At 39.2% G+C, this 18908-nt stretch overlaps 1 protein-coding gene across 3 annotated transcripts in view; it reads right to left on the bottom strand.

Annotated features, from left to right (window-relative positions):
* Positions 1-17305, bottom strand: part of Nt5c (5' nucleotidase C) — a 41564-nt gene extending 24259 nt beyond the window's left edge. For 2 of the 3 annotated variants that reach the window (XM_076206695.1, XM_076206697.1), the window contains exons 1-2: positions 17220-17305; positions 16874-17070 (exon numbers count right to left, since the gene is read on the bottom strand). In XM_076206695.1, the coding sequence (XP_076062810.1) occupies positions 16874-17042 (169 nt within the window). In that variant the 5' untranslated portion in view covers positions 17043-17070; positions 17220-17305. Of the gene's footprint in view, positions 1-15767; positions 16230-16873; positions 17071-17219 lie in introns of those variants that run through there. The other variant, XM_076206696.1, reaches the window with a different exon arrangement.
* Between the last annotated feature and the right edge of the window lie 1603 nt (positions 17306-18908).

Genomic DNA, 18908 nt, shown 5'->3' with positions numbered 1-18908 from the left:
TGGTCATCAAAAAGAACAGTGGTTTTCGGGTGCAACAGGTTGGGTTTCGCTTCTCTGAACATGAATTCCCCTCCTCCCCCCTGCTCCCTCCAACACACTTTCCCCCACCCCACCCCGCCATGCTTCTCTCCCCTCATTACGCACACTTCAACCTCAGCATGATTTCTCTACCCTCTCTTCATCATTCCCTTGTTCTTTCCTCTACACTTCGTTATTGCTCCCCCCCCCTCTACCGTCATGCCTTTGGTGGTAACGTTATACTGCTTGTCCAGTGCTGCAGCTGCCCACAGCTGCAGAACTCGTTTTTCAACCTTGGGCTCACGCGGACAACCCTGGCAATGGCAACCGGACCAGTTAGATATTTGCAGAGCATCCCATCATTCGGCCGCAAGACTATACATGGTACCCAAGGTTATCGATTGCCCTTCAAATACCTGATCTGATCACGCCAAAGTATCATGATTAGTTATGCAGTACATACCACGAATCAACATTCAATCATGCATGTTTGTGTCCGTACATACATGTCAATCGCCTTCACGCCCGGCGTCTGACAGTTCGATGGTCTAAAAATAAGCTTGCACGCAATGTCGTTGGGGGAAATTTACATACCTTAAAGCAGTCAGGTGCAACGAGTGTATTGTACTACATTAGTCATGACGATTACGTAGTACAAACCAAGGGTCTGATAATAATTATGATAATACTAATAACAATGTAGGAGAATATAGAAAATATGGAGCACGGACACTCAATGTCAGCCATGGAATATGCTTAGGAAATGCGAGTCCGTTGTTATGTTGGTTTCAAATCTCATGTGTTTGTTTACAGAATCTAGTGTTCCCCACACATCCATTCCACTATTTTTACTACTTTCCATGATATAATTGTTTAGACACGAAAATATCCTTTATTTTCGGATGAGTTTTGAGGCAGAGCTCAATACAAGATCTATTCATGAAATGTTTCACATATACCGATTCAACGTGAAAATGTTGGGATTGTAGCATTTTGTGTATTTTCAGTAAGTTGTGAATTTGTCAGATGGGCAATGGCGCCAAAAATATCCTTATTAATCAAAACACATGGTTCCTACACTTTACAACTTTACATTTGTAATAATACAATTGATTTCCCATAAAAAATGCATTACTTGATTGAGAAATGGTAGTGCAATGGAACCTCATTTTAATATACTGGGTAGGAGCTATACTTATGTAGTCGTGTCTCTCACCATTTACCAAAAATTGCTTTAAATTCGCTTATGTTGCTCATCTAGACTGTTTCTGCTATCTTCCTCAACAAATCAATACAGCGGCACGGGGGAAAATATGTTTAAGTTTCTTTTCATCTCTAAACATTCTTTCGCCCCATACCAACGTATCCTCGTTGTCAATCTTTTCCACACCTATTATATTTTAAAAAATCGGAATAACGTGACATTTCCTAATATTTATTCAAGTGTGTTCAAGGACAGGATTGGCATGGGTAACGGTTATGGCCACACAGGCGGCACGTTGGCGGGTGGGCGGGATACGACCCGCCCCACCTCCCTTCACTGCACACACATTCTGAACAACAAGACGTCCAATCAAGTAATGGGGATTTTGGTAACCCAGTTTGTGTTACTTAAGTTTGGTTGTGCCTCAAACGTACGGGATGCATACAGCTCGCCACCCTACCATTAATTGTAGTCAAAATAAAAATACATTTTATGACGATATAAAGTGTATTTTCATTTTGACCTGTTGTGAGAGGGGGGGGAGCGGTGAGTTTTCCACATGGCGTATAACAGGCCAGCTCCTCTATTTCAACAAGCCATTGGTACTAAACTTGAATTGCCTGATGATGTATTTTCAAGGTTTTTATTTCGGAGAATGAACAATACTGAGCAATCAGACACAGGGAAATGAACAAATCGGCAAGGAAAAAACACTGCTTTAGTTAATTTTGGTATAAAAATATTTAATTTCAACAGCCGAAGTGTTGAATAGTTGTGTTGTCACGGTTGCACAAAGGGTAGGGGAGGGTGTGATCATTCAAGGCATTCTGAAAACTATAAATAGAAAGTGAAGTTGTATGATTTTTTTTTTTTTTTTTTTTTTTTTTCAAATCATCAATACACCTTTATTTTCAGTCTCGACACCCGGAGCCCCACAGTGGCCGGCACGGGAAGAAACTTTTGATTGTTGCATAAGCGTGGGGCTGTTTCTATGTCAATAGCTGATAGCAGTTGTAGTTGTATGAGAGTAGTCGCCGGTTGTCAGTTTCCATTTGTAAAAATGTGGAAGAAATGCAGTTGAAGACGACAGAAGATCTGAGGTCCGGCCCGAAAACCAAGTGTCGGCCCCTTGATGCACCTCTAGATGGAGGTGTGTGTGTGTGTGTGTGTGTGTGCGAAAGAGAGACGTTGATAATGGACAGCAAAGAGATTATTCTCTCTGCTGTCCATCTTGCAGGACCAGAACTCGCCAAGACCCGTCACTGGTCCCATGAGTTCATCATTCCGACATACAAAGGGAGAACGCTACAAAATATGTCAAAATGTTAGGTATCATTTCAGACAAAATTCGACCAGACCATTAAAACATTTCTAAGGCCTTCATACAGATTATTTTTCTTCATGCTGCTTGAATCCTGTGGACTACAAAATATGTATATTATCATTTAAACGACATATAGGGGTAGGGGTTTCGTAGTCTCAAATTAAATAATCTAGATTAGGAAAAAAATGCTAAAACGACTGACGGTGTCCACGGATTAGTGAAGATCAATGGGATAATATTCTCAACACCCCTAAGTGAATGAAATCATCTGGCAACTGGAAAATGAAATAAGATAAAGTAACCTTTACGAATAAGAAATACTTGGTTAAAACGGTGTATTCCACCAGTTTGAATTACAAAACCGACGCACAAGCAAACGATCGAATACTGATCCGTTTTCTATAATGCTTCGTAACCCCGATTTTTTTTTTCTTTTATCTTTATTTCTTCCTGGTTTGCTGGTGGTCGAGAACAGTTCTTACACACGGTTTGGTGTCCACGCGATGCCACTGTATTAGCGGGGGCACCCTGATCTCAGGGGAAGAAGAGGAGGGGGGATTTGCCCCCAAGAAGCTGAGGGGGGTTTGCCTCTGAAGGGGAGACGGTAAAGTGCTGCGGTAAGTGGCGGGCTTATTCGTAGGCGAAGAATGGCCGTGGCTGACTCTATCAGGTAGTGGTGGAGGGGCTGTTGCACCTAGACCCCAGAGATTTCACAGCGTTCGTGATTGTCTCTTCCCGTGCGTAGCACTTGCCACCCACAGCGATACCCAGTGGAAGGTAAACTGCCTCACACCTAGTGACGCGGTAGTACCACAGCGCTCATTCCGAAGTATGACGTTTGTTGCTGTGGTCGGCCGTGGCCGTTTTAATCTGGCCTTCTTGATGGTGACGCCCTTGATCCGTGTGATCCTGGGTGTCACAGGGACAGCGTGATTTTGCTGAACCTCGGCTCTGCCTTGGCAGCAGCATCCGCAGTGTTGTTTGGAATCCCGATGTGACTGGGGATCCAGTGAAATGTTGCAGACTTTTCATGCTGTTTTTTCGTGTAACAAAATGCAATATACAACTCCAAGAGTGAAAAAATTCATTCATAACCAAAAGCTAAAAGATAGTCACACATGCAATGTTATGAATTTTATTTCGAATATGCCAAACTCGTGAATTTAAATGAAAAACTTGCTGTACGGAAATACGAAAAACGTCATCCGATATAGCGGGGGCAAGAACATAATTCTTTCTCAAAAGGTCCCTTCCCCTACTTCGTAACCAACATACTAAACTTTCTTTAAAGCTATTAAAATACGTGAAGTGGAATATAGTATAACCAACAACAGCGTCACAATATGTTGTGGAACGATATGACATCACCCAAAGTGCATTAGGAAGGAATTCGAAGCATTCGAAGTTGCGGAAGACGCGCTGCTCACAGAAAACTCTATTTCTGTTGGGATGGTCAGTAACAACGTGTTAGCAAAGACAGAAAACAGATAAATAAAATCAAACAATAATAACAGTAATAATCATGTGTGAAAATAACAAATATTATAAACAATAAATCCAACAGAATAAAATAAATACAATCTCCAAAACTAATAACATCTAGAAACAAATTTATGTACAGCTAAAACGAATTTAACTGCCTCCTAAATTATGTCTCAAATTACTTTCTTTTACTAAACAAAACTTCTTAATGTTGGTTGGGTCGACCTACTGGTCTAAGTTATTTCCCCCAACTGAATAAAGTCGCCTCGTAAAGTCCTGACCACTCGAGTCGTTCATCGAGATGAGCCCTAAATTAAACAGTCAAACGACATCCACGGCGTAAGCCTATCATTTACATGAGATAAGAATGAGTTCCTGCTTATCTTTTCATTGACGGGCTGTCAGACATGTGTACGATAATGCAAACGCATTTAATCTATTCTTAGCCACCTGACTGGAGAATATCAGCCCCATTTGCCTGAACCCTAAGGTTAACGAATGGAATAGACTTAGTAACCATGTAGTGAGCGCTGAAACTATCGGTTGTTTTAAGGAAAGATAACTTCAAAGGTGAGAATGATAGGTGGTAATGGACTTAAATGCCTAGTGTAGGCTTTATGGTCTCTTGCAGTCTTCTCCATTCTAATGTTGTTAACTATTTTTAGCACACCGTACCCCCTCGGCTAAAGCCTTCTGGCTGCATCTCCTGAAATACTTCAGGGCTTATCCCAGACCACTTCCTGACTGTAATCTCTTCCGAGGCGCTGTATTCACATTAAGACGTGACACCATGTATATCACATCACAGTCCTCTGATCCACTTAGCCCTATCTTATGGGGCTATATTTCCTCTCACATCCTTCCTCCAACCTCCATTTGAATAACTAGAATATGACTTCGCTTACAGAAACCTAGACTTCTCTAAGAAAATTTCAACATTATGTGTCTAACATTTGTATAGGTTTCCAATCTCTTAGTTCATCATTTAGCTTTGCTATATTTGGCGGAGAGACAATTTGGTATTTGGAGATTTGAAAATTCAAATATTGTAACCGAAGTCGTTTTCACTCAAACGAACTCTCAACCGTCGGCGCTGGTGTAGAAGCCCGTGGAAGCCCAGTGTGATAACCCTTTTACTGTCTATCGTCTCGTGTCAAAACGTTTCAAAACATTTTTACACATACACAGAAACTAAGATATTGAAACAACAACACACACAGTAGCCAACACAAAACACGAACTCACTCCATACACAATTGGAACACTTACGTTTCCTCATCTCAGCACCTCATGTATGAAGGGTCATCCCTTCCCCCGCCACATCGCTCGAGTGAAGGGCAATGCAGCGAGGCACAGCACTTTTACACCAGAAGCTGGTTTACCCCCACCGATTTATCAGATGACAAGGAAAGTTCCTTAAAAATCATATATTGTTAATTATTAATATATATATATATATATATATATACATATATATATACATATATGTATATATATATACATATATATACATATATATATATATACATATATATATATATACATATGTATATATATATATATATACATATAATCGTCATGAACTATACAGTGAAACGAAGGAAAATTGGTGCAAATTGAGAGGAAATATAATAGAACAATGAAAGTAAAAAAAAAAATGTTTCAGCTACATGAGGCGAGTATTTATAAACAAGTCTGTTGCGACGATGCGATTCTAGCAAATAGTAGACCAAGTGTTGAGACCAACCGCAGTGGGCGAGAAAATTATAATTGGAGGAAACTTCAACATTAAAAAAATTAGTTTCACACTGAAAAGCTGCACGCGCACGACAAACAGTTTACCTATAACGTTGCACGTTACCTGACCCTAATATTTACCATAATTTCGTTTATAAATAATGATAAATTAGATATAGAATAACATTCAATTCACCACTAAACTTTTAACTCAATAGTTGGGATCGGTAGTTTACTTGTTACATATTACTTGTCGTGTCGGCAGTTCATTCGCTTATGGGAAAACGCAACCCCGAATAGAGGACTCAGGGCGACTGTTTACCATTTTGCGGACGACAGCTGCGTCTTTTATGCCGTAAAATACGACAGTTTAAAGCGGTGCGGTTCTCGGATGCACTTTGCCTAAAAAGTGTTGAATCGGAGCCGCCTTGCAGTTCTATTAATTGTGTCTGGTGCCGACGCGAAATGTTTTTTCGTTCTTTTATCTTTTTGGCGTTTCTTTTTTTCGCGCTCTTGGCTACACGGGTCTTTGGCAGGAGTGCGTGCATGCGTGTGTTCGTTCGTACGTGCATCATCGGCTGTATGCATTCGGCTCCTGTTGGACTAAGGTAATTCTGGTATCCCAGCTTCTTCATTTTCTTTCATCTCCACATCATCTATAATTTTAAAGTTTATTTCATTTTCTAACAAGTCCCATTCCGCCAAGGTGGCGCTCAGCAGGACTTTGTAGCGTGGAATTTAATGAACCATGCCCTTGGTCCAACTCGCTGGCGATGGGGGGGTCTTCCTCTTATCTAGTTTGATATGTTATAAACGTAAATTGATATGGTCTTTTATCCTGAAAGGAATGGAAGTTTCTCCCGTCAAAATACCCCGTGCGGAGTACTGACCGCATAAGTTTTACCTGTTCAGTATTCTAAGGACTTTAATGACACCCCTACGGACCAGAGCCACGCCGCATTCTTTTAGGTACGACATTGTAAACAATAATAGAAGTGCTGCTTGTTTCAGACATAATCAAATGGGGTGACATTTCTTTAGGAAGCCAACTCTCTCTCTCTCTAACCTCCCCCCCCCCCCGGGAATGCACTTCCATATGTCAACAAACGCAGCCTCCCCGAGTCTGTCTCGTTTATGTTCTTCCTGTTATATTCGTGAGTTTGTCTTCGTGTCCCTTGGTCTCAGCCAACGCTTTCATTTGTTGGCGAGTTCTTTCTCCCACTGCACATTAGTACGAACTAAATCTCCCTTTTAAATTCTTTCGTGAGTTAATCAAAGCTACGGAAAATGAGGTGGGATGAAAGAATAAAGAAACTTTTAATTTTTTAAGGACTTTAAGAATTTTTTCTGTATAGATGCGTTCATTTGTGGGAGAAGGCAGATGAAGACACAGTCCAGGCGGACAACATGAATTTAAGGCAAAGTTTGTAAATGCAACTGACTAAATACAGGTGCACCGCGATCGCCGGTAGCAGCAGCTGGGATAAGGTCCCAGAAGAGAGAGAGAAACTGTCGCGGGATATTAATGAACTACTGTGATAACAAGAAAGTAATTACATAGTAGGGTTCAGACACGGCGAGTGTTAATGGCTACAACACTAGATTTAGCACGAAAAAAACGTAATTGGAAACAAGTTAATGTTATTAAAGGAATACGAAAGACAAATTTAGGGCCCGATACCCCGATTGTGCCGGGGGGAGCAGACATCGGATATTTTGAGGGTTTTAGTTGCGTGAAGAAAAAAGCCTAAGGAAATTAAACCAAGTAATAAGTGGCGGGAAGAAACTAGACAAGAGGAAGTAAACCATTTATCCTAGTGCCAGGGAATCCCCCGTATACGAAGAATCGAAGGTACGAAAAGGGAAAAAATAGTTAGACAATTTTTTCAATGCGAAAGACATATGCTTCGATGTTACGAAATGAGGTATGAAAAAAATATAAGGTTACTGTACAGATCCAAGTTTATCTCACAAACGACCGCACCCCGAGCCTCGTTTCAATATACGAATGATCAATACACGGAAGTGTTTAAAGGTACATATCCCTTACGTACATCGGGGGTTTTTCTGTGTGCTGACATGTCAGGAGCACAACATTCTGATCAGGAATCAAAGCTGAAAAAATAATGGCTTCAAAATCAATTTGATTTAAAACTGAAAAATAATGGCTTTAAAATTAAATTAATTCAATGCTAAGCAAAGGCCGAAATTGACCGAATGGAAAACGGAAAAGCTTTGCGAGGATAAGGATTTAGTAAATAACCTACAGTAGGGGTGGGCAACCTATCTAAGTGCGCGTGCCAAAATCAGCCAAAGCATTGATCATTTTATTGTGTGCCAACGGAGGCCTTCTTCACAGGCCAACTACATACGAGTATGGGTTCCCTTCCTCCCTTCACCTCCTATAAGAGACCCAATTCGCCGCCCAGTGCAGCATACGGTTACCTAAGGTCGTATACTTAAAAAAAAAAAAAAAAGAGGAGAGAGGAGATTTACTAGTTATTCTTTTTTAAGGTGAGCTCTGGGTCTCGCGTGCCGTAAAGAAGTCATTAGTGTGCCAGGCAGTATTGGCACGCGTGTCAAGGGTTGCCCACCCTTGGCGAAGAAAGAAATTATGCTTCGGACGAATCAAAGGACAAAAAAATCAGAGTTGATTGAGGAACAATGAAAATGAACAAGGAAAAAATAACAGGAAAATGTTGGAAGTAGTGAAGATACTATAAATCACGGGAATCTTTGTAAGAGATATATTTTTATTTTCATTCGGTTTAACGTCGCGAACTCCCACTATCAGGAGGCTAGAATGGTGCCCCATACAGAGGACTTTGTTGCATGAAACTTAATGAATCATGCCCTTGGTTCAACTCGCTGGCGGCATGGTTTCAGCCGCCATGGCCTCGACATCCGCCACATGTAGCGACGCTCTAACCCGTTCGGCCAGCGAGCATCTAAGAGATATAGTAGATATAAGAAAAAAATTCAGAATGGAAGGACCACATTACACCATTGGTGGAAATGAATAAGCACAAATATTATATATATATATATATATATATATATATATATATATATATATATTTTGTATATGTTAAAGGCAGATTGAAAAATTTAAGAAGCTCTGCCAGGGGATTCGAACCCTGACCTGTGCATAAATATATATAGAAAAATTACATCCACAATAATGGGGAGTGACTAATACCATAATCAGATAGAAGACTAAGTAAATGAAAAGAACGTGTCCACGTCCATATCTATTAGAACTAAATTAATGTCAAAAGCTATGGCAAATCAGGTAATCATGGGGATATGGAAGCAAACTTATACAGACAAGTTTAAAAATATTTAGATCAAGAAATATACAACTGAGGAAGAATAAGTTGAGACTGTGGGCAAACAGGCTGCCGAACATAAAACTGGTTTTCACTTCACGAATGGAGACGGGAAAAAAAAACTCATATAAAGCACAACCTGCCCATGATTAGAATATTCTGCAGCTGTGAAGTTTCCTCTTGAAATTAAGGATACGAACATTAGTGTGAGACATAAGTGTAACCAAATTGATGCCTACCCTACTAAACCTTGTGAGGCGAGATTAGACACACTGGACATGCTATCATTAGAGAAAAAAAGAGGAGATGACAATATCAGTGTAACAGAGAGGAAAGAGATGACATGACTGCAGTGTAAGAGAAGGAAGAGAGAGATGTCACTCCAGTGAATGAAATGGATAAAACTGATGAAGATCTCTTGGTTTTGGATGGGAAGTTCATTACAAGTTTATGGGAACAAAATGAATACATGCACAAAGGATGAAAAAAAAAAAAAAAAAAAATCCATACAGATGTGTCAATACAGCCTAAAAGAAGAAATAGTCCAATCAGAAATGATAAATGATTTCAAAGCTAAATTTGATCAATGGGAAGAAAGAGACTGGATCCCACGAGAATAGCTCCTGCCCTGTATACTCGTATTACAATTGAGAAGCTATCCAACCTCAGCCCACTGGACACTATATTCCACCCCTTGCACCATATCACTCAAACATTTATAAACCTAGCCCCAGTACCCCACAATACACCTATCCAAAACAAAAACTCTACCTACACCAAAAAATCCAATGTCGGTGTCCCCTAACATCCAGAAATAATTCCAGACACACAAAAGTGACACTAGTATACAAATTGACAAACACCAGAGTTTTCTACAAGAGAAAGATAATACATACATATACCAAAGGCTTTTTTACCTCTTATAAAGGAGGTAAAAACCCATTCTATCCCTATCACACTCCACTCCCCTCCACCCTCTTATCTTGGCACCTCCTGGATGACGGGTCATCTCTGTATCTTGTCCACTGCCCTGGGTCAGAAGTGGACAAGATGCAGGGAAAGACAATAAATCAATATAATCAAATTTATGCAGTAGCATCAGAAACCTGAATGAAATATCTGTACTTATATATTCTGTAATCACAGAAGAGAAAGTAAGAAATGGGTAGTTAAAGTTGAAAAGTATAACACATCAAGTCGGATGCTGGACAAACATGGAACAAAAATTATTTATATCAACTACAGTTTTCCAAGAGATCACTAGATGCAGGGTAGATACCATCAAAATGGAAAGAAGCAAACAATTCAGACCACCAAATTAGAAAGAAGTCAAAGAATACTTTAAAGCTACTCTTTACACCAATTTTTCTAGTTAGACTATACAGCACTGGCAACACACAAACATGAACACAACATATCAGTCCAGCATGAAACATTTTAGTGAAGACATATAACTGGTGTGTTTTTAAATAATTGTGGTGACCTAGAAATTATGAGAGTTCAAAACTAGATTAACAACTGAGAATCAAGAGAGGGTATATCATATAGACAACTCAGTTTTGTAAACTTGAGATACATGTGAATAGAAGTGGTAAATACATACAAAATACAAACTGAGGTAAGCTTATCAAAACTTCTAGAGTTCAGAACTAATTAAATGCTGCATAGTTCAACCTCTTCAATAGTGAGGGGCCATGGAGATTGATAAACAAGCCAGTTGACAGAATAATAATAATACATACATACCAAAGGCTTTTTTCTCCCTTACAAGGGAGGTAGCCCAAGTCAAAAGGCATAAATCCACTCACACCCATTCATCCCCACACACTCCACTTCCATTCACCACCCCTCCCTCCCTGTTCTCTTAGTTCCTCCTGGATGACGGGTCATCCCTGCACCTCACCTATTGCCCTGGGTCAGAAACAATGCAGCAAGACACAGCACATCCACTGCAAGGCCACTTCATTTAATTGCCAACCCCCTCTCTCCATCCTCTCATGCAGAAAGAGATAAGACTGGGAGAAATCCCTTCAGGCTGCATCAAAATATCATTCACACATAACCACTCCCTAACCCCCCTTAAGTTTCACTGACTGGAACCCCAAAGCCCAATAACTGCTGGCAATGATCCCTGGTCCTTTTGCAGATCTATCCAAGAAGAAAGTTTGGATGGATATCTCCATGGGAGATTGCTTCTATACCACTGGCTTGTAGTACTAGAAGAATGGAAGAAGTGACCAAATGTCAACTCTCCTTAGGTGAAAAGATGGAGGAAACATAGTCACAGTTGACAGAGAGATACTGTGCACAATTCAGAGTGAGTGCCAGACTTTCTGGGCTGCACCTTGAGATGAGAGGTGAGGCTCTTGATAGGTTTTGAAAATGTGTGCCAGGAAGATGACTCTTACATCTGTCTCATAGGATCACCTTGTGCTGGTGCCCACTGTTAGTCCCTGGTGGACAGAAGTGAAGGAAAAGTACTATCTCATATGGAAGGGGTTAATAAAGACAGGATACAAATGCCTCAGATGAACCCACCACACAAGAGACACATGACATGTTTGACATGTTACCCTACTATGTTCTGCACTTACTTCAAATTTTATAATATTTCTTCACTAAGTAATCTATGGGCTGAACTGGTGGCTGTAGCCTAACTCCCTAGGGTCATATGTCTCCAACAAGAGAGATCTGGAGTAATGGACTGATTGACTGAAGCTCTATGGTACCGAGAAATTTTGTTTTTATTGCTGACACCCAGTGCTTCTATCACTGGGCACAATATCAAGCCCAGGAGTCACAGATATGGTAAAGGAGTGATTTACAGAGAGTGGAAGAAGCTGCAGGAGATTAGTATTCTTTTTAAAAGGAAATATTAGTCTCCAATCATAAAAGAATGCTGCATGACGAGTCCTTAAATTCAAATCAGTATTTTATACTTTCTGCATAAAACTAATAATCAATACCCCATATGATGTCCTGAGGGGGTCCCATAGAGATGGATGAAATAATCTAGTGACAGCCAGAATAAAAGCTAGGTGCCACCTGTTATTTAAATAATTATGATGTGGTGGAAAAAATAAATGAAATAAAAGGGGGAGGGAGAAAGGGTTGATTTATATGTTCATCTATACAGTACTAATATTAAATCACCACCAGAAAGAATATTTGTGGTGGCAACGGACATAAACAAGGTATTTGACAAAGTTCTTAGATGAATACTATCAAAAAGATCAAGACAAACACCCATAACAATGACCAAAAAAATGGCTAACAAATTGGAAGAGTGCAGTATTCCAAAACAACCAACTATCTGGGATCAAAAGATTGTCCAATTGAGTTCCCCAAGGAGCACTACTCTCTCCTACACAATTACCTCTTTGTAAGTCATCTCCCTACACTAAATCCAGAGCAAAATATCAAAGCACTCACCTATGCAGATCACCTAATGATAATATCCCAGCACAACAACTACAAAACAGCTGCTAAGAATATTCAAACATACTTAAACTAGAAGGGTGGCTACAACAAAATAAATGGAAGCTTCCATTCAGAAATCATCAGTAACTTTGTTCACCCCCCAGATAACCATGAATCAAATAAGTATCCAACAGTAAAACTGAATGGTTAACTTTTTCCTCTGGATAAAAACCCTAAAATCCTGAGTCTCACTTTTACTAACATGCCCTTTAGCCTACACACTGAAAGTCAACAAGAAAATAAGCATTATAAGACCAAAACCAAGCACGAGTTTTCGTCAGCAGAAGGAAACTCAACCTTAGTCTACAAACAGTTCTCAATAGCTACATTTAAAACCACTTCGATTGAACATCCACCCAAAGGAACAGCTCATAAAAATGACCAGCTCACAGTTCTATGCAAGAGCCCTCAGCCTCACACATCTATCCCATCACATAACACAAACTCAACCAATTGAAAAAAACAAAATCATTGGCAGTATACTGCTGAAATATCTACAACCTTCCACCAGCTCTGCTCAGCACCTCCATACAAAAATAAATACTGTACGTGTTAACAAAACAAGCACACAAAGACTGACCACCAAGTTCCCCAAGGTATCAGCCCAGTAGAGAAATCCCTCCAATGATAAGCAAAAACAGTGCTAGCACATTTGCATTCAGACCACCATCTAGTTTCAAAATACATCCAACACAGAATAAGCTTAGACAAAGATGCAAGTTGCCCCAGATGCACTCCCCACACCTTATAAACACCTGATCTTACACTGTGCTATTCTAGGAGCTATGGACCCCCTACAAGAGACCCAGGGCAACAGACGGATTGATCATTGTTGTTTCAAGTGGTACAATGGCTGAGAAGACTAAGACATTAATTTCTGGAGGAAAGGACCTAAAGGTACATAGTTTGAATCTGACAGTCGGGTCATGATGGCAACAAGAGAATACATGCCAACCCATCTTCTGTTGAGTGAATATCTAAAATGTTAAGAGAATTGTCTTTATTTCACTGAATGGAACCTTGCACCCCCACAATAATCAACACCATCCTATCTGTGCTGTGTTAATGTGTCTGCTTCTGTGTCACAAGAAGAGGTGAGGGCAGTTGTTGGCTGTCAATTTTCCTGAAGTGAAAAAGTGGAGGAAAGGTAGCTGAAGATAAAAAATATCTTAGGTCCAGCCTAAAAACTGAGCACTTTCTGGTGGAGATAAGGTTGGTGATGGAATTTGAAGATAACAGAATGGAGATGATTTCCTCCGCTGTCTTTCCTTGCAAGACCAATGCACATAGGTACCCATTATTGGTCTCAACAAAGTGATAAATTGAAATGTGTAAACTAATACAAGTATCGTACATGAAAGTTTTTAACGTCTCCATATGTGCATTATGAGAATGGTAACTAATCAGCAAGATTAATGTGGCTGTGAGAAAATAAATGATTCCCAAGGAAAAATATGAAGAGCTGGTAAATCAATTATATATCAGGTATTCATTCATGGTATACAGTAAGTACTTGTTGTAGTCGCAACCACAACATACCTCACACCTCCCAATTTCACATGCCCCCAATTTTCAGATCCACTAGTACTGAGATAGATTTAAATCCTTAGTGGTCATACAGTTCAACAAATAGCCTTGTGTGCAGCCGAAATAAAAGGACAATTGATACTTTTTACAGAAGGGCCCCTTTGGGGCTACACACAAGTGAATAAAATTGGTTGTCATTTCCCGGAATATAGCATGAGCATAAAGTCTTTCCATTATTATGAAAAATCATAGCTTGTACACCATTCTGAATAGAAACCCAAAATGCAGCACTGTGCAGACATTCATAGATTTATTTTTCAAACATATTTTGCAGACATCTTTATCTTCCATGTAGTGATATAATCACCAGTATTGAAATGACTTCCATGAAGAAGAAAGTGCAGTTACAGTTCAGCAAAACTTCATAAATAAAATGTATATGGACAAGATTCAATAAATGTTAAGACCACAATTGTTGGTATGATCAATTTAAAGAGACTGATGGTTTAAGTGACCTTAAAAGAATTTGTATACCACTTTTTAAATAAAGAAACTGTTTGCATGACCTTCAGAAATAAACCTTTTCCTTTGTAGATGTCATTTTGATACTGGTAACTGCAGTACCACATGTAGAGGGAAAAATGTGAAATATATGCAAGACAAAAAACTGCTAATTCATCTGCAGTACACAATGCTACAGTGTTCCTGTTTCTAACTAAAATGATCTTGATATTATTTTTTCATAATCTGGGAAAGACTTTCTGTTTACACTGTATATAGGCATGCAGTAAGGCACAATTACCAATCATTACCTTCATCTTCTTTAAGTAAATTTTTCCTTCTACAACTAAATTGGCTTCAAAATTCCAGCTCCCTCTCCTTCACCCAGTATAAATACTGGAAGGGTTAAAGGTGAGAGGGGGACATCAACAAGGAGTTGCTCCTCCCAGACCCTGTACCACCCTTCTTAAGTCTTGCTCTATCCCACTAGCCTCTTCTTGATACACGCAAACACACCCTAAATCAATGGGGAGCAAAATCTTTCTCAGTAACACATAAAAGAAACATATTTATGAATATTGAAAAAAACATTTGTACTCTCTCATGCTAAGAAACTAAAGCAACATTCATTTATTAAATGGTACAAAGCATCTACAAAATTGTATGGGAAGTATTGGGAAACACAAATATTTCAAGGATGCACAGGAGGGAGAGAAATGAACTAGGATTCTGTCAGACTTGGCTATGGAATCCCTTTCACCTATAAAATCTTTAAAAGCACATATGTTCTCACAAACCCAAATTAACCTAACCTTCCACCCACTGGTAGTTTGAACTTATCAAGTCCATACTGCTTATGAAATTCCTTAGTAATACATCTATCTTCACTAATGCAAATTAACCTTGCTAACCTAACCTTCTAACCATTGATAAATCAATCTTAATTTTGACCTAACAAAATAAAAAATTACTCTTCATTTTTCCCAATCTGTTATTCCAAATCTCTTTTGCTGTAGACCTGTGTCCCACAGAAACCTGACCACAGTCATTAAACTAGCTCATCATCAGTCACTCGGCAAAGATACGTTGTACACTTACAAAAGCATGTTCAAATACGCACATTGTTTTTATCTGAAGCACTACCGAGAACAGGGCTTGTACTTACACAAAATGATGATATGAGGTGCATAAGTATTCTTCATGAGACTTGATGACACAATTCCATACTTAAACTTCATTATAGAATGTGCTGGCATCTTAAGATCATAGGAAGACTTCATTTACAAATAAACCTTATATGAATAGGACTGACAATCTCAAATCATCAGTCTTCCTAAGTAAAGTCTTTCCACACACCTTGCCTCACGTGGAATGTACAGTTCATCCAATGATCATAAATTTCTATCCAAATAAGACATTAGTAAAACAAATCAATAGATTATATAAACTGGTACTACTTGGCAGCTCAAAATCATCTTGACTTTATGGCTTGTTATTGACGACCTTGAAAAGTATGTGCATATAGTGCTGTCACTCTAGTTATTTTTAAACCAAGTCTTTACGCAATTCATTAAAGAGCACTCAGGAATACCACAGATCAAAGTAACCACTTCATCTGCATTCTGTACATATATACATACATCACAAATACAAACATATACACATACAATGAGCATACGTAAACAAGTACCTGTGAATGGTGGCCATACAAGTAACAAGATGAATGTTACAAAGAATCATCTCCCATCCTTCAGTCAAGGAAACTTGTCAACAATCTCACCTCCTTGTACAGGGACACTCCTGAGGAGCTGACACTAGGCCCAAGATCTCTCTAATAATTCCAACTATATTTCCTTAACATTTCCTTATAACAAAAGCTGCCCCACACTAATACACAGCAAAGACCAGTCCAAGGTTTCTTCCCAGAGAGATCTATTGGAAGGCCCAAAGATCAGGGCCAGTTGTTGTGAGGCTGTGGGTTTCCAGTCTGAAGGACTCGAGACAAAAACTATCTTCAATTCTAAGAAATGACCACATACACTACAGGTGGTCACAAACACATGCACAATTATAAGCTCCAGTACAGGTGTGCATGTACATGAACATACATAATACCTGTATATATACATATGTGTACATGTATATTCATATACATGCCGGTATATATATGTATATACAACTTATCATCAACATTGGTAAGAAAAGTTCACAACCACATTACAACACAGACTTGCCACCAGAGACCAACATCCAAAACGTCAAACAACGTACTTTCCCACAGCTTCCGACAGTCGAGGTAACTCTGGTTGAGATATTCCTTTGAAAATTTTCTCTTCTGAACACAAGTCATGGCGACAAAAGTATCTAAGACAACTGATGTGCCTTGCTTTCTCGCCTTGGGCACGAGACATACTTGGAACAATCTCTGCAATACCCGCATCTTGTACCCGTTCCAACCGTGTCGTCTGCTGCATTTGTAAACAAATCTTAAAATTAGAAAAAAGAAGAAAAACGATTGCATCAAATTTCATTCACTTCCGCTAATGCTATGTATTGAGTATATGTATGTACACTGAGTACATTAATAGATTTTTCAAACGTTGGATTGAATTCGTACGCTATTCCTCCTGTATTGATAAAGTTTAGAATTTCCTTGCAACCTCTCGGTAGAATTGCAACGATACGACGTGCAGTGTCACACGATTTGCAAGTGGAAAACAAACTGTTTGCAGGACATTAATGGCGCGACCAATGCTAAACAAGTAATCAACTACAGTTGACATGCCATTCTTAAAAGAATACGCCTACAGAGAGAACTTCACGCAATTAATACCATAGATGATTCGAATATACATTGTAGGAAAAACAACAACATAATTTTAGAATTCCTCCAATCATTCCATTGGATATAATTACCCCTCAGTGAAGTTATTTGTATGGTCATTTGAATATGCAAGAGTGGTGTGGTCCTCACACAAAAATGAATTGACAAGTAAAACAGAATGTAAATAATAGTAACCAGAATATTCTAGCCAGCACAAAATACAAGGTTATGTCAGATAAAATGAGACTATCCACATTAGCAGAGAAGCGAAAGAGGATTTGGTGTCTTCAGAGCTGTGAAAGGTGAAAAGAACTTTGAAGCAAAAAGTCTTAATTAAGAAGGGGCGAAAGAAATTCAAGAGGAAAATATGGTGTTTGAGGGACAAAAAGAAACACATTTTTCGTACAAGTTTCATTTGTGAAAAAAGCCTATATGAATATGAAGTCCGAATAGACAATATTGTGTGAATGGATCTTAGATTAGATTTGACCATTGCAGACGCAGAGTAATTTCTATCCAGTATATTGAAGTTAAGTAAGCACACATACATTTACGTGAATTTGTAGCCAGGAATGATAATTGGGGAGTAATAGACAGGACTCCACGAGTGTTGTTCCTTTACTATACTACAATTATGTAAATACACAAACACACCCACGCTTGTTCCCCCCCAAAAATATATGAGCAAGATTGAAGAAATAACAGCTTGTTGAACATAAAATTGGGTCTTCACTACATACAGGGGATAGAAATGATATTATAATGTCTTATCCGACCCAGACTAGAGTATGCAACTGTGGTAAAGGCGTTATCACACTGGGATATTTTTCCTCCGATGGTTGGAGCAGATTTGTATCCCGAAGGAATCGGATATGCTGGAGGAAATTAATTTTCCTCCAGCATATCCTCCAATGACATTCTATGTCAATTGTTGAGAAAACGAAACAGTTTGCCATATTAGTGATTTCACGGCGGAAAAAGTTCTGGAGGTGGGCGGTACCGCCAATTAATCGGAGGTTGGAGGAAAAATGGCCCAGTGTGATGACCACTGTGGTTTCCGCACTAAACGAAAGGAGTCGACAAAAGATGGAGTAAATCCAAACAGCAGCAACGACCATATTGGTTTTCAGTTTTATAGGTGAAAAGTAGGAAGAGGAATTAAAAACATTGGACTTACGAAGGATTACAAAAGAGAAGTATGCCGACAGGAGACCTTTTGGTTACTAGCGGGGTCCCCCAGGGCTCGGTTTTGGGTCCCTTATTGTTCATTATGTATATAAACGACTTAGACGATGGGTTAAATAGTGATGTTAGTAAGTTTGCGGACGACACTAAAATAGGACGCCTAATCAGGTCAGGAGAAGACGCCCAGATTCTGCAGGATGATCTTGATAAACTGTTAACATGGTCGGTGAAATGGCAAATGAACTTCAATATCTCTAAGTGTAGCGTGTTAAACGTAGGGCTACACAACCCCGAAAA

The sequence above is a fragment of the Oratosquilla oratoria genome, chromosome 23, assembly GCF_046742065.1.
Source record: "Oratosquilla oratoria isolate Oo_2021 chromosome 23, ASM4674206v1, whole genome shotgun sequence".
Lineage (NCBI taxonomy): Eukaryota > Metazoa > Arthropoda > Malacostraca > Stomatopoda > Squillidae > Oratosquilla > Oratosquilla oratoria.
The sequence above is the reverse complement of the archived record's forward strand: the minus strand, read 5'-3'. Positions and strand labels throughout refer to the sequence as shown.